At 51.5% G+C, this 16,767-nt stretch overlaps 1 protein-coding gene and 1 long non-coding RNA gene across 2 annotated transcripts in view; both read left to right on the top strand.

Moving 5' to 3' along the window:
- Nucleotides 1-2,928, top strand: part of IGHMBP2 (immunoglobulin mu DNA binding protein 2) — a 35,255-nt gene extending 32,327 nt beyond the window's left edge. The window contains exon 15 of the mRNA XM_032282545.1: nucleotides 164-2,928. Coding sequence (XP_032138436.1) covers nucleotides 164-361 — 198 coding nt within the window. The 3' untranslated portion in view covers nucleotides 362-2,928. The remainder of the gene's footprint in view (nucleotides 1-163) is intronic.
- A 10,899-nt stretch (nucleotides 2,929-13,827) lies between these two features.
- Nucleotides 13,828-14,504, top strand: LOC116554371. The gene is made up of 2 exons (XR_004270192.1): nucleotides 13,828-13,909; nucleotides 14,237-14,504. It is a non-coding gene; the product is annotated as an uncharacterized LOC116554371 (long non-coding RNA).
- The last annotated feature ends 2,263 nt before the right edge of the window (nucleotides 14,505-16,767 follow it).

Genomic DNA, 16,767 nt, shown 5'->3' with positions numbered 1-16,767 from the left:
CCCCCTTCCTGCCAAGCAGCCTGAAGGGTGAAGGATCGACATGGCGGGGAGGACTGGTCCTCTGTTGGGACGCCGGTGGCCCTCCAGCTCTTTGACAGGCAGCGCTGCAGGGCCTGCCTCCCTGCCCCTGTGAGCCCAGCACTGATTCTTGTGTCCTCCCCAGATCCATGGCTGCGGCGAGAGGGCTCGTGCCCACGCCCGGCAGAGGATCAGCCGGGAGGGGGTCCTCTATGCTGGCAGTGGGACCAAGGACAAGTCCCTCGACCCAGCCAAGAGGGCCCAGCTGCAGAGGAGGCTGGATAAGAAGCTGGGCGAGCTCAGCAGCCAGAGGACCAGCCGGAGGAAGGAGAGGGGGACATGACCGGCCGCATCCTCACCTGTCCCGTGGAGCTCTCTCCGTGCCAGCCCAGGACACCATCAGAGCACGCTCCGCCTCCAGCAGGGCCATGGAGGAGCAGAGGGGCCTGTGGGGGAAGGTTGGGTTTTGGACCCCAGGAGTGAGCTTTTCCCATGTCACAATGTGGAGAAAAGCATCTGGGGGCAACAGTGCTTGTGTAGGTGAGGCTCGGGAAGTGCGTGTCCCTTCCCCTCACTCCCGGTCAAATCCCACATCTCAGCATCTGGATCCTGGGGAGGGTTCCGGTCCCTTGGGGAATATCCAGGGCGTCAGGCTATTGAAGTCACTCCTCGGATGTCTGGGACTTGCCAGCTCAGGCCATCAGGATATGGGTGCTGGGAGGAAACAAGAAACCAGACTCGGCCAGTGGTGCTCAGGCGGGTTCTGGGACGGGCGCGGGAGCGGAGTTTGGCTTGCACGTTCCCACAGGGCCAGCTGCTGGGGCCACTTTCCTTCTGTCTGCTGTTCACTGGTGACTGCAGCATTCCCCTCCCTGTCCCCGCAGGGCTCCTGTGAGTCTGGGGCACCTCTTTCTGGCCTCTGCACCTCTCTCTGGCCTGTGCCAGCCCCCCCTCGCTGTGCCTTGCCATGGGGACCAGGCGAGAAGGCCATCCCTGTGGCTGTCCTGGGAACGCCCCACAACGGCATCAGCGCCATCAGCACTTACCAACCCAGAGCCGCTGGTCTCCTCCAGTGCCCTTTGCCAACTCTTCTGTTTCCAAGAACTTCAGACGGATATACCTTAGCCTCAGGGTTTGTTTCAGGAGGATATAAATTATTTAAAAATTAAATGAAAACGTTGTACACGGTCCCAGTGTGTCTCTGCAGGCCTAAGGGGCGCCCTTGGCCTGTTCTGCTCAGCAGCTGTGCCCTCCCTGTGGACTCTCTCAAGCCCCCTCTCCCTCTGACCTCCCCATGGCAGACTCTCCGGGCGCAGGCTCAGCCCTCTCTCCTCAAACCCCCATTGTGTCCTTATGTCCCGGGTGGCCTTTGGAGTGAGGTTTGGCGCACCCAACCTGCACCAGGGTGGCTGTCCCCCAGTGGCCACTTAGGCAGCGAATTCAGCTAGTGTGTGCTCGGGCCAGGCCTGCGTGCTTTGACAGCCCTGTTCTTGCTGGTGCTGGGCCAGCCTCCCCACCCACCTGGGCTGACGCCTCACCCTGGGCCACTAGGGCCCCCCCCCCCCCCCGTCCTGGACGCCTTCCTTGCCTGCTCCTGTCAAATGGCTTTTGGATGGAATTGCTTGGGAAGGGGACCAGGACTCTACTGCATTTTGCATCAAGTGTGGCAGAGGTCATCCGGTTACTTCCATAAGTGCAGAGCGCAGTGCCAGAGGGTTCCGTTTCTCACGCTCCTTGACCCCTCGCTGTGGGAGGCGTGTATGTAAATGGATGCTCTGGGTGGGAGTGAGAGCACCGCTGGAAGTTCTCACCGGTTGACACAGTACACAGGGAGGTGTTCTTCCTCTGCGGCAGGTGTGTGCCTGCTTCAGCTCCCTGACTTTTTGGTTCTAAGCTTCAACCCCTGGCCACAGGGAGGCCGAGTTCAGGGATGGGCCAGAAACCAAACAGCCAACCACAGTCCTGCCCCAGGGTTGACACGGATGCTGAAAGATGCTGGCTTTTCAAGGGAGACAGCCGACAGCCACACTCCCTGCCTCCCAGGTAGCCTGTCTGCAGGAGAGAAGGAGGCCAAAGAGAAACAGACCCAAAAATGGGCGTGGGAGAGTGACCTGATGACCGTGTTTGAGCAGCTGGATGTAGCCATGCCTGACCTCCACCCTATTCTTCCTGCTGTCCTGAACTAGTAAATCCCCTTTTTTAGCTGAAGAAATCTGCCTTGGGTTTTTGTCACTTGCTACCAAAGAATCTGCTGACCCAGTCATGCCCACATCTGTGTATCTCATTGGGTATACCTCTCCCAGCCTGGAGGCAGCGTGGAATTCATGTAACCCTGCTCATTAGAGAAGGCAGGATTCCGCTCGTGCTTTCCTCTGGTAAATAAATTTTAAAAAATAAAAATAAAGAGAAGGCAGGATTGGAATCCAAGCCCTGTGGAGGAACTTGAAGTAGAGGAAGGCAGCCAGTGCCAGCTGTAGAGTGGAAGCTCTGGAACTGGAGGGACCTGAGTCTGAACACCAGCTGACACCACCATCCACTGAGGTGTGGCCTCAGCAAGTCACCTCCCCTTTCTGAGCCTGTTTGTGCATCTGTGAAGCAGGATGGGAACGGTTGCTGCGGCACCAGCTATGCTGGGAAGCGGAAGAAGTGAAGTGTGCGGCTTCGCGCCCTTGCAGGGCCTGGGTCCGGGTTTGTGGTCCCCCAGCTGCGCCCCGCAGCCCCCTGCACGGAGTGCGTTTCCTTCCACCGCTGACCACCACAGCCCTGGGTAGTGCATTGTCAAAATGCCAGGGCCGAAGGTTGCGACACAAAGTTTCCATTTCTCATCCCAGGAGACCTTGTTAGGAAAATGTTTGTAGCTGGTTGTTTGAAAAACACCCTGCAGTTTGGCCTGGAGGTAGTCCAAAAAAAAGGGAAAAAATATCTTAAGCCAAACGTCTCCCTGACCAGCAGGTGTGGTCCTGCCGACAGTAGCTGCAGGCCATAGCCCACCTGGACCAGAACCTCGAGGAGCTGAGGACTCCCTTCCAGGGAGAACTGCCCACCTCCCCCCGTGGGCCCCCCTGAGGCAGCCCCGGAGTGTGCTCCTTTCCGGGGATGCTGGGCAGGGCAGTGGGCACAGGGGGAACCCCTGCCAGCCCTGGGATTTGCTCCCAAGTTTACTTGGGATGGGCTGCATGTCTTGGGGCCTCAGTTTCCTCCTCTGTAAAATGGGGAAGTAGCAGGACCTGTCTCAGGGTAGCTGTGAAGACGAAATGATCAAACACAAGGCCTTGGGCACGGTGCCTGGTGCCTGTTAAACGTGCTGCCCTCCTCCTCGTCATCTCGCAGAGCAGCAGTGGAGAGGGACGAGATGGCACATGCACTCATAGCAGGGGATCAGCAAATGGCCTTTCCTACCAGAGACGGGGGCGAGAGTACCCAGGCCCTGGGAGCCTGCCCGTCAGCTTCTGTGGAAGTTGTGGGTCCCCCAATGTGGGTCTGCCTGGCTTCCTTGCACCTGACACAGCTCGCTCCCCGTCCCTGCTGGGCGGGCCGAGGGCAGGCCTGCTCTGTTTACCTTGGTTTGTTTGGAGCTACCAGGAGGTATCCCGGAGTGGGCTGATGGGCACCGAGCTGCTTTGGGAGGTTTCAGGCCCACGTTGTAACCCTGGCACTTAAAAGGAATTGCAGTCACTGCTGGGAGTATGGCAAAAGCTGTAGCCTTATTTGGTCTGGAAACTTCTTTGCCTGCGGGAAAAGCAGGAGTGGGGAAGCACCCTCTTGTGTGAGCGGGCAGATCGGGGCCAGTTCTTCATTACACGGGATGTGAATTACTTCTCTCCCTCACTTAGCTCTGGTTTTGGCTTCTGGCCTTCTGCCCTGGAGCTGTAGCTCTCAATCTCCGTAGCTCACGACCTCCCCTGGCCGTTGGCCAGCTGTTTGGTTGTGCAACTTTATTGAGGTGTAATTGTCTTGCCATAGAATGCACTCATTGGGCCAGGCGTGGTGGCTCAGGCCTGTAATCCAGGCACTTTGGAGGCCAAGGCGGGCGGATCACCTGAGGTCGGGAGTTCAAGACTAGCCTGACCAACATGGTGAAACCCCCGCCTTTATTTATTTAAAAAAAAAACAAAAAACAATGCACTCATTGTAAGTGTACGATTCAGATTCGACAGTGTTAGTATAACAAGGGGCTGGGCCACCCACCCCCACCCATCCCTAGTGCTGAGTGCTGGTCTGCAATTAACCTCTACTCCTGCCCTCAGCCCCAGGCAGTCACCGATCAGCTTTCTGTCCCTATAAATTTACCTTTTCTGGAAACTTCATATAAATAGAGACTGTCCCCAACTCCCAGTGGTTTGACATCATGATTTTTTGACATTACAGTGGTGCAAAGCTACATGCATTCAGTAGAAGCCACCATTCCGTTTTCACATTCAGTACAGTATTCCGTAAATTCCATGAGAAAGTCAATACTTTATGATCAAATAGGCTCTGTGTTAGAGGACTGTACTCAGTAAGTGTTCTGAGCGTGTGTAGGGAAGGCTAGGCTAGGCTATGATGTCCAGGAGGTCAGGTGTATTGAAAGCATTTTCGATTTGTGGTATTTTCAGTCCCTGGATTTGTGGGGAACATATTCCCATCATAAGTCAAGAACATCCAGCCGGGCTGGGTGGCTTATGCCTGTAATCCTAGCACTTTGGGAGGCCAAGGCAGGCGGATCACGGGGTCAGGAGTTCGAGACCATCCTGGCCAATATGGTGAAACCCCGTCTCTACTAAAAATACAAAAATTAGCCGGGCGTGGTCGTGCGTGCCTGTAATCCCAGCTACTCAGAAGGCTGAGGCAGGAGAATCACTTGAATCTGGGACGCAGAGGTGGTGGTGAGCCGAGATCACATTATTGTACTCCAGCCTGGGAAACAGAGCGAGACTCTGTCTCAAATAAAAAAGGAAAAAGAACGTCTGTATCCAGTCCCTCGCATCTGGGCTCTTTTACTTCACATGAGGTTTTGAGGTTCGCCTGTGTGGTGGCACATGTCGGTGCTTCCTTCTTCTTATCAGTCAATGACCCATTGTACGGATATCCCCATCTAGTGTGTCCATTCATCTACTGGATATTCAGATTGCTGCCACTTTTTGGCTGTTGTGACCCATGAGGCTGCTGTGAATATTCATGGTTCAAGTCCCTCTGTGAAAACATTCATTTTCATTTTTCTTGGGTAGATTCTTAGAAGTGGAATTGCTGCGTCCTATGATGTTAAGTTTATTTATTTAAGAAACTACTAAGGTTTTCCAGAGAGGTTATGCCGTTTTACATTCCTACCAGCTGTGTATGAGGGTTCCAGTTCCTCTGTCATGCCAACATTTGGTATTGGCTGATTATTATTATCGCCATGTTAGTGGGTATGTTGTATGATCTCAGCATAGTTTTAATTTGCATTTTCTTGAAGACTGAGGATGCTGAGCAACCTTTTCACGCACCTACAAGACATTTAGATATCTCCTTTGATAATTTTTTTTCCTTTTTTTTGGGGTGGGCAGGGACAGGTCTTAGTTTGTAGCTCAGGCTAGAGTGCAGTGGCAGAAATATGGCTCACTACAATCTCGACCTCCTAGGCTCAAGGGATCCTCCAACCTCAGCCTCCCTGAGTAACTGGGACTACAGGCGCATGCCACCACACCTAGCTCATGGCTTTTTGGTAAAGATGGGGTTTCACCATGTTGCCCAGGCTGATCTCAAACTCCTGGGCTCAAGCAGTCTGCTCACCTTGGCTTTCAAAGTGCTGGGGTTGCAGGTGTGAGCCACCATACCTGGCCTATTTTATCATTATTCTTTTCATAGAGACAGGGTGTTGCTTTGTTGCCTGGGCTGGTCTTAAACTCCTGGGCTTAAGCCATCCTTCTGCCTCAGCCCCCCAAAGTGCTAGGATTACAGGCGTGAGCCACCAAGCTTGGCCCTTTGGTGAAATTTCTGTTCAAGTCTTTTGCTCATTTTTAAGATGAGTTGAAGTGTTATATTGTTGAGATACAAGATATCTTTAGGCCGAGCGTGGTGGCTCATGCCTGTAATCTCAGCACTTTGGGAGGCTGAGGTGGGCAGACCATGAGGTCAAGAGATCAAGACCATCTTGGCCAACATGGTGAAACCCCATCTCTACTAAAAATTAAAAAATTGACCGGGCGTGGTAGCTCACACCTGTAATCCCAACACTTTGGGAGGCTGAGGTGGGTGGATGCCAAGGCGGGCGGATCACGAGACCAAGAGATCGAGACCACCTTGGCCAACGTGGTGAAACCCAGTCTCTATTAAAAAATACAAAAATTAGTTGGGCGTGATGGTGGGCGCCTGTAGTCCCAGCTACTCAGGAGGCTGAGGCAGGAGAATTGCTTGAACCCAGGAGGCGAAGGTTGCAGTGAGCCGAGATTGCACCACTGCACTCCAGCCTGACGCCTGGCAATAGAGTGAGACTGTCTCAAATAAATAAATAAATAAATAAAATTAGCTGGGCATGGTGGCACACGCCTGTAGGCCCAGCTACTCAGGAGGCTGAGGCAGGAAAATCTCTTCAACCCAGAAGGCAGAGGTTGCAGTGAGCCAAGATTGTGCCACTGCACCCCAGCCTGGGCAACAGAGCAAGACTGTTCCCCTCCCACCAAAATAAAAGATATCTTAATATAGCCTGGATAGAAGTCTTTTTGATCAGATGTGGGTCAAGATGGCCAGGGGGAGACCTATGTTAATTCTAGCTAAATAATTATAAGCTTGATTGACTCACAGTGCACTGAAGTTTATACACCAAACTAAGCTATATTATTGGTGCAGTTAGTTAGAAATCAAGCGGCAACAGGAAGCCTAAGTTAAAGACCATCCGAGTGTGCAGTGACACTGGGAACACCTCAGGGCGGCTGCAGAGCACGGAACACTGCTCTGGTCCTGCAAATGCCTTCTCTTTTTTTTTGTTTTTTAAGACGGGTTTCACCATGTTCGTCAGGCTGGTCTTGAACTCCCAACCTCAGGTGATCCACCCGCCTTGGCCTCCAAAGTGCTTGGATTACAGGCCACCATGCCCGGCCTGCAAATGCCTTCTCAACATGGAGACTGTGTAAGGGCCTCATGAAGAAGGCTTATGCAAAGATGTCTGAGAAGGGAGGCAACCTTCCAATTGCTCTATGTCCTCAATGCTAGGGAGGTAAAAGCCCCTTGATGCATTGGGCGTGGTCAGACTGGGTGGCTCCTCATCCGCTGTACTTCTGATGCAGCTGCACCCTAATAACAATTGGTAGTAAACTCAGAGTACTAGTTTAGCATGTCTTAGAAGGATCTCAAGTGCTCTCTGCCTGGCTATCTTACCCACTCCTTCACCTTCCCCTTCCACGCCCGTACGATCAATGAGATTGTGCACATAATAAAAGTGTTTGGAGCCCAGAGCTCTGGGCCAACACAGTTCCCACGCTTGCGACGGTGCCCTGGACCCGTGCTGTAAATTCTACTCTCACGTCTCTGTCTATTTCCTTTTCTCAATCCCTCAACATCGCTGGGACTAAGGGCACCCACGTATGGGGTGGGGCTGGTACCCAACAATCAGATGTGTGATACGCAAATATTATCTCCCAAATCTTTGGGTTATGTTTTTATTTCCTTAATACTATCTTTGGAAGTGTAAAAGATCTGAATTTTACAAAGTCCAGTTTATCTATTTTTTTTTCTTTTATGGCTGTGCCTTTGGTGTTGTGTCTAACATGTCTGTATCTAAATTAAGATCACCAAGGGTTTGTCCTATGTTTTAGACATTTTACAGGTTTTGATCTGACGTTCAAATCTGTGATCCACCTTGAGTTAATTTTTGTGTATGGTGTAAGGCAAGGGCCTAAGGTTGGTTGGTTGGTTTGATTGGTGGGTTTAGTTGGTTGGTTTGGCTGGTTGATTTGGTTTGTTGGTTTGGTTTGGTTGGTTTGGTTGGTTGGCTTGGCTGGTTGATTTGGTTTGTTGGGTTGGTTGGTTGGTTTCTTTGGTTGGTTTGGTTGGTTGGTTGGGTTGGTTGGTTTAGTTGGCTTGGTTGGTTTGGTTGGTTAGTTGGTTAGTTGGTTGGTTGGGTTGGTTGGGTTGGTTGGGTTGGTTGGGCTTGGTTGGTTGGTTTTGTTTGGTTGGTTGGGTTGGTCTGGTTGGTTTGGTTGGTTGGTTGGTTTGGTTGGTTGATTGGTTGGTTTGTTGGTTTGATTTGGTTGGTTGGTTTGGTTTGGTTGGTTGGCTTGGTTAGTTTGTTGGTTTGCTTTGGTTGGTTGGTTCATTTGGTTGATTTGGTTGGTTGGGTTGCTTGGTTGGTTGTTTGGTTGGTTAGTTTGTTGGTTTGGTTGATTGCTGGGTTTGATTGGTTGGTTGGTTGGTTGGTTGGTTTGGTTAGTTGGTTGGTTTGGTTGGTTGCATAGGGATCTCCTTTTGTCCCAGCAATTGTTGAAAGAATCTCATTTCTTCATGGAATTGCCTTGACATCTTGTTAAATATCATTTGAGTATTAATGGAGCGGTGTGTGTCTGGCTTCTCAATTTTGTGCCATCAATCTGTCCATCCTTATGCCAATACCACAGGCTCCTCCCATCCCCATTATGAGGATGGTCTTCTGGTCATGGCAACATTGCAAGTTTACGCTTAGAGGCATGGCCCTCGACCTGTCTCTGACTCTGCCAAAGTGGAAAGAGTTTTGAAAACGTATAGCCACACACTGGAGATAAACACCTCAGTATTCCAGACCACAGAGCGAGACAGGACTGGCTGGGCACAGTGGCTTATCCTTGTAATCCCAGCACTTCGGGAGGCCCAGACTAACGGATCATCTGAGGTCAGGAGTTCAAGACCAGCCTGGCCAACATGGTGAAACCCTTTGTCTACTAAAAATACAAAATTAGCCAGGTGTGGTGGCACATGCCTATAATCCCAGCTACTCGGGAGACTGAGGCAGGAGAATTGCTTGAACCCAGGAGGTGGAGGTTACAGTGAGCCAAGATCACACCACTGCACTCCAACCTGGGCCACAGAGCAAGACTCTGTCTTAAAACCAAAAACCAAAAAAAAAAAAAAAAAAAAAAAAAAAAAGGGCCGGGCATGGTGGCTCACACCTGTAATCCAAGCACTTTGGAGGCCAGGGCAGGCGGATCACCTGAGGTCGGGAGTTCAAGACCAGCCTTACCAACATGGTGAAATTCGGTTTTTAAAATAATAAATAAAAAATAAAAAAATAAAAAATGAATGAAACGGCTGGCCAAGGAGGGGATGCTGTGGACCTGCTAGGGTCCTTGTCTGGTCAAGAGCACGGGCAGCCTGGAGCTTTTTTCCTATGGGCAAAAGGGACAAAAACAGCCCATTCCGAGGTGGGATCTGAGCCAGGCTCACACTATGAAACTGGATGGTGAGGCAGGGCTTTCTGATTCATCAGAGGAAAGAAAAAGTCTGTTCCAGTTACTATGGTTACATAACACATCTACCCAAAATGCCATGCTACAAAACAGCCACTTATCACATTCATGGGTTCTGTGGCTCAGGAATTTGGACAGAGCACAGTGGACATGGAGATTTGAGAGGCCGGTGTGAAGAGGGAGACCCAGGCATCTCAGACCAACGTCCCCTTTTCATTCCTAAGACCGTAAACTGAAACCCTTTTCATATGTTAAGCTATAAACCTATGATTCTTCCACGTGTAACATCTAAAGTATAAGCCTATATAAAGATGGAAACTTCCTTTGTTAGGGGAGCTTGGCTGTTAGGTAACTATGCCACCTTGCTCCCGGCCGAATAAACTCCTTCCTCCTGTATTCAGTGTCCAAGAGATCCGTTTCCCGCAGCCGCTCCTGCTACAGGTGCTTGCTTCAAAGTGGGGACCAACCCTGAATTGAAATTAGTCATCGGGGCTGTGGTGAGGTCAGGCTGACCTTGTCCTCTGCTGGGACCCCGTCTTTGCGTAGCTCCCCAGCACCCAGCCTGGGAGTCGCCCAGTAAGTAGCATGCCCCGGCTCGGGCTCTGCTTCTAGGCACCGGACCTGAGCTTCGGTCCCCAGCCTCGCAGCCCTGGGTGCCAACTGAGTATCTTCAGCTTTGACCCCTCCTCACACTCCTAATACCACTCACATGCCCACTGGGATGTTTAGTAGGTGGGCCAGTGCAGCACCTCCAGAATCAAATGCCTGGTCTGCCCCTGGGTAGTGGACTGAGTGGTTCCCTCCCCAGAGGTAAGTCCATATCCTAATCCCCGAACCTGCCAGTGTGACCTTATCTGGGAAAAGAGTCTTCACAGATGTCATTAAGGAAGGTTCTTGAGAGGAGATCATCTTGGATTACCTGGATGGGCCCTAAATGCAGTGACAGCACCCTTCTAAGACTCACACAACAAAAGCAGGAGGCTGCCTGCAAACAGAGGCAGAGGCTGGAGTGGTGCAGCCACAAGCCAAGGAATGCAGAACCCCCAGAAGCTGGAAGTGGTAGGAAGGAGCCAGCCCTACGTCCTTTATCTTGAAGAGAGAGAACACGTTGCTGGTTTCTGGGTTTTTGTTTTTGCTGCTGTTTTTTGAGTTGAAGTCTCACTCTGCTGCCCAGGCTGGAGTGCAGTGGCGCAGTCTCGGCTCACTGCAACCTCTGTCTCCTGGGTTCAAGCGATTCTCCTGCCTCAGCCTCCTGAGTAGCTGGAATGACAGGTACCCACCACCATGCCTGACTAATGTTTTAAATATTTTTAGTAGAGATGGGGTTTTACCCTGGTGGTCAGGCAGGTCTGGAACTCCTGACCTCAAGTGATCCGCCTGCCTCAGCCTCCCAAAGTGCTAGGATTACAGGTGTGAACCACTGCACCTGGCCATTGTTTTTCAGTCAGGGTCTCAGTGTGTGGTCTAGGCTGGAGGGCAGTGGTGTGATTATAGCTCACTGCGGCTTCAGCCTCCTGGGTTCAAGTGATCCTCCTGCCTCAGCCTTCCAAAGGGCTGGGATTACAGGCATCTGGCCGCCTTACCTCTTTTCTCCTGTTTTCTATCTCCATTTCTTTCTTTCTTTTTTTTTTTTTTTTTTTTTGAGACGGAGTTTCACTCATGTTACCCAGGCTGGAGTGCAATGGCGCAATCTCGGCTCACCGCAACCTCCGCCTCCTGGGTTCAGGCAATTCTCCTGCCTCAGCCTCCTGAGTAGCTGGGACTACAGGCACGCACCACCATGCCCAGCTGATTTTTTGTATTTTTAGTAGAGACGGGGTTTCACCATGTTGACCAGGATGGTCTCGATCTCTTGACCTCGTGATCCACCCGCCTCGGCCTCCCAAAGTGCTGGGATTACAGGCGTGAGCCACCGCGCCCGGCCCTTTCTTTTTTAAACAATGAGCGATGTTCCTCAGCCTTATTTTCCAACCATTTTGTTTAGGTTTTAAAAATTCAAGGCCAGGCGTGGTGGCTCACACCTTTAACCCCAGCACTTTGGGAGGCCAAGGCAGGGTGGATTACTGGAGGTCAGGAATTCAAGACCAGCCTGGCCAACATGGTGAAACCCCGTCTCTACTAAAAATACAAAAAATTAGCTGGGCGTGGCAGCATGCACCTGTAATCCCTGCTACTTGGGAAGCTGAGGCAGGAGAATCGCTGGAATCCAGGAGGTGGAGGTTGCAGTGAGCCAAGATTGTGCCATTGAACTCCAGCCTGGGGGATAAGAGTGAAACTCCATCTCAAAAAAATAAATAAATAAATAAAAAGATAAAACTTCGGCCGGGCGCGGTGGCTCACGCCTGTAATCCAAGCACTTTGGAGGACAAGGCGAGCGGATCACCTGAGGTCGGGAGTTCAAGACCAGTCTGACCAACACGGTGAAACCCTGTCTTTAAAAAAATAAATAAATAAAATAAAATTTAAAAAAAGGTAAAACTTCATACGTTTTCCTTTCAGTATCCAAGAGCTCTTCCCTCGTGTCCGTTTTTGCAGCGCTCCCCCTGCGTGGCTGCGTCTACTCTTTTCTCTCTGCACATGTGATTTTGTATTGTTTGATGCTTTCTTCTTCGGCAGCATTTTGATTCCAGACGGCTTCCATCTACCTTTTGCATGGTGGCGTTCTGCAGATTCTGGTAGCTGTCCCCTCCTATCAGCCAGGGACTGAACCTACAAGACCGTGCAGAGAGCTCGCTGACCGTGGGGTTCGCTGAGGCCGCCCGGCTGCTGAGCCAGGGAGCCAAGGTCTTTCCCCGGATGTGCCAGGTTACAGTCACAGTCTGTTCATACAGACGTCAGTATGGGGTCCCCCCCATGCTTCAGGAGCCTCAGGCAGACTCATTCTGTTTTACCCACTGCAGAGTCTAGTTGTGGATTTGGTCTTTTCTCAGAGCAGAGAAGGAAGCTTCTCTGAGTAGCAGATGGGATTGGAAGATCTGATTGCTGCTGGTTTTATAAGAATTGTAAACTGTATATCACATGGAATTTAGCATTTTAACCATTGTGAAGCCAAGTGTGTGACTCCCTGGAGCCCCTTACACTCGCAGTGTCACGCGGCCATCGCCACCATCTGTCTCCAGAACTTTGTCATCTTCCTGCCTGGAAACTCTGTCCCCACCAAATACCAACTCCCAGGCCGGCCCCCAGCCCCTGGGAATCTCTGTTCATTTACTGTCTCCATAACTGATTGCTTCTTTTTTTTTTTTGAGACAGAGTTTTTGCTCTTTGCCCAGGCTGGAGTGCAATGGCACAATCTCAGCTCACTGCAACCTCCGCCTCCCGGGTTCAAATGACTCTCCTGCCTCAGCCTCCCTAGTAGCTGGGATTACAGGCACGTGCCACCGTGCCCGGCTAATTTTTTGTATTTTTGCTAGAGATGGGGTTTCACCATGTTGGTGAGGCTGGCCTCAAACTCCTGACCTTGTGATCCGCCCACCTCAGCCACCCAAAGTGCTGGGATTATAGGTGTGAGCCACTGGGCCCAACCTGATTGCTTATTTTAAAGACTTTCATCCACCCTCCTTATTTCAGCTCCTTTCCACCCAACTTCCTGGGTTCCCAAGGCCCCAGTTCCTGAGCCTTTAGGTGATTCTGTGGCATCAGTTTATTTAGTGGCCTTACGTAGATGGGTGTGTTCAATCCACCAACTTTACATGGAAGTTTCTCTATAACAGAGGTCCCAGGGGTACCGGTCCGTGACCTGTTAGGAACTGGGCTGCACAGCAGGAGGCGAGCGGTGGGTGAGCGGGAGAAGCGTCATCTGTATTACAGCCACTCCTCATCGCTTGCATTCACGTGAGCTCCGCCTCCTGTCAGATCAGTGGCGGCACCAGAGTCTCGTGGGAGCGTGGACCCGATTGCGATGATCTGTCACTGTCTCCCATCACCCTCAGATGAGACCTTCTAGTTGCAGGAAAACAAGCTCAGGGATCCCACTGATTCTACATGATGGTGAATCATATAATTATTTTATTATATATTATATTGTAACAATAATGGAAATAAAGGGCATGATACAGGTAATGCGCTTGAATCATCCTGAAATCATTCTTCCCTGCCGCCCCACCGCCCGGTCCATGGGAAAATTGTCTTCCATGAAACCAGCGCCTGGTGCCAAAACAGGCTGGGGCCTGCAGCTCTGTCATCTTTAAGTTACCTTGCAGATACTTTGTTTTTTGAGACAGGGTCTGGCTTTCTGCCCAGGCAGGATTGCAGTGGCGCAATCACGGCTGATTGTAGCCGCGACCTCCCAGGCTCGAGTGACCCTCCCACCACAGCTTCCTGAGTAGTTGGGACTAGAGACACATGCCACCATGCCCAGCTAATTTCTTTTTTTAGGAGAGATTGGATCTTGCTGTGTTGCCCAGGCTGGTCTGCCGGGCTACGTGGTTCTCTCACCTCAGCCTCCCAAAGTGTTAGGGTTGCAGGTGTGAGTCACCATGCCTGGCCCTTCACAGGTTTTTTTTTTGTTTTTTTTTTTTTTTTAAGCTGTGTTGAGACGGAGTTTCGCTCTTGTTACCCAGGCTGGAGTGCAATGGCGCGATCTCGGCTCACCACAACCTCCGCCTCCTGGGTTCAGGCAATTCTCCTGCCTCAGCATCCCGAGTAGCTGGGATTACAGGCACATGCCACCATGCCCAGCTAATGTTTTGTATTTTTAGTAGAGACGGGGTTTCACCATGTTGACCAGGATGGTCTCGATCTCTTGACCTCGTGATCCACCCGCCTCGGCCTCCCAAAGTGCTGGGATTACAGGCATGAGCCACCGTGCCCGGCCCTCACAGGTATTTTGTAAGCAACCAGTAGAATCATTTTACAATCACACTATATTATGTAATCATTTAATGTTAGTGCTTAATGACAAAAGTTTGGACATGAAGCTACATGACCAGCAAGCTCAAACTTACGCCAAACACATATGCATAGAAAAGATGGAGCCGGGTGTGGTGGTGCACACCTGAAGTCCCAGCTACTCAGGAAGCCAACGCGGGAGGATTGCTTGAGCCTAGGAGTCTCAGACCAGCCTGCGTGACATAATGAGACCTCGGCTCTGAAATTTAAAAAAAGAGAAAAGACACAAAGCTGTATGGCCATTGTAAACACCTCTCATCTTTGCGATCTGGTGTGATTCTTGGTCTCTTGTTTATACTTTAAAAAAAAAGTTTTGGTCGGGTGCGGTGGCTCACGCCTGTAATCCCAACACTGGGAGGCTGAGGCAGATGGATCACCTGAGGTCAGGAGTTTGAGACCAGCCTGGCCAACCTGATGAAACCCTGTCTTCTACTAAAAAAAAAAAAAAAAAAAAAAAATTAGGCATTGTGATGGTTGCCTATTATCCCAGCTACTTGGGAGGCTGAGGCCAGGAGAATCACTTGAACCCAGAAGGCAGAGGTTGCAGTGAGCTGAAATTGCACCATTGCACTCCAGCCTGGGTGACAGAGTGAGACTCTGTCTCAAAAAAAAAAAAAGGCCAGATGCAGTGGCTCACACTTGTAATCCCAGCGCTTTGAGAGGCTGAGGTGTGCAGATCACAAGGTCAGGAGTTCGAGAACAGCCTAGCCAACATAATGAAACCCCGTCTCTACTAAAAATACAAAAATCAGCTAGGCATGGTGGCACGTGCCTGTAATCCCAGCTACTCGGGAGGCTGAGGCAGGAGAATCACTTGAACTCGGGAGGCGGAGGCTGCAGTGAGCCGAGATTATGCCATTGCACTCCAGCCTGGGTGACAGAGTGAGACTCCGAGTCAAAAAAAAAAAAGTTTCTCCAATGATGAATGCTGGCTCTATAATCAGAACAGGACAGTTCCTGCCGGGTTTCTAGTTAGGCAGCTGATGGGATGGCGGCTGCTCCTGTTTCTCAGGAGTGCCAAGGAAAGGCCAGACCCCCAGTGTGTCTGTGGCCCTCCACGTTCTTTCTCCGTCCCAGGCCTGTGTGGTTTCGGTGGCTGTGGGCTGGCGTGAGCCAGAGGTGGTCAGTGAGAAGAGGGAATTTGGCCCAGTTTGTGTCTTAGAAAAATCACTCTGGTGGCTGCCTTGAGGAGGTGTCTGAGGTGGAAAAACCTGCCAGCAGCGATAGTCTGAGAGGTGACAGGGCCAGGTGGGGTGCCAAGGGTCGCATCTGCGGAGGATGCATGGGCTCAGTCCTCAGAACGTGCAGAGTGGCCCTCTGCAGGGGTGAGGGCCAGGAAGATCCCCACGCTTCTGCCTTGGGGGACGAATGATTTAATGGCTCAGGAAGCGCTGTCCAAATGTTCTTAATAATTGTATTTCTTTCTTGTTTAACGCACATGTGCTACCCAGAAGTCCCGCACTCCTGGAAATGCATGCGTATGCAGAATTCCGGCTTTTCTAGTGATGTCAGGCTGATTGGCATCTGCCAGAGGGTTCTGCTGCGCTCCCTGGGGCCCCTCGCAGTGAGCAGAAGCAGGGAAGGCCGCTGCCCTGGGGCGGGTTGGGGGAGCGCTTTGTCCTTACTGTAGCAGTGGTGGACACAGCCCTGGGCCTGGCCCTTTTCAAGTCAGCCGGACGGGGCCGAGCTCCTCCTCTCACGGCCCACCTGTCTCATAGCAGGTGTCGGTACCTGTTTGTCTCCTGGGGAACTGTGTGATTCTCTGACAGAGGTCGTCACATCCTGGTGCATTCTGTGCCTTGGTTGCTGGGGAGACATCTGACATCAGCCCAGCCAGGAGAACCCAGCTATGGTTCCAGGTGGGCCGTGCGGCTCCAGGGGATGGGTTCCGGGGTCTCAACCAGTCACAGCAAGCCTGTTCCCTTGACGTGTGCTTCTTCTAGGTGGACCTGGGAACCGGGGAGGCCTGGGAACCTGGTTCTGTTTAATGAACAGAGGAGAGGAGGACAGCTGGGGACCTCTGGAAAGATTTGATTCACTTTTTCTTTCTTTTTCAAGGCAGGGTCTCGCTCTGTTGCCCAGGCTGGACCAGAGTGGTGCCATCACGGCTGAAGCGATCCTCCCACCTCACCCTCGCCAGTAGCTGAGACTACAGGCATGCGCCACCAACACCTGGCTAATTTTGTATTTTTTGTAGAAATGGGGTCTCCCCATGCTGCCTGGGCTGGTCTCAGACTCCTGGGCTGAAACCTGGTCTCAGACCTGCCTTGGCCTCTCAAAGTGCTGGAATTGCAAGTGTGAGCCATTGTGCTGGCTCACTGCAGCCTCCAACTCCCAGGTTCTAGTGATTCTCCTGCCTCAGCCTCCTGAGTAGCTGGGATTACAGGTGCCCGCCACCATGCCCAGCTAATTTTTGTATTTTCAGTAGAGATGGGGTCTCACCATGTTGCCCAGGACGGTCTCG

Source organism: Sapajus apella, unplaced genomic scaffold (genome assembly GCF_009761245.1).
Source record: "Sapajus apella isolate SASKATOON/1434 unplaced genomic scaffold, GSC_monkey_1.0 scaffold14, whole genome shotgun sequence".
In the NCBI taxonomy this organism is placed as follows: Eukaryota; Metazoa; Chordata; class Mammalia; order Primates; family Cebidae; genus Sapajus; species Sapajus apella.
Note: the sequence above shows the minus strand (reverse complement) of the source record. Positions and strands in the feature narration are given on the sequence as shown.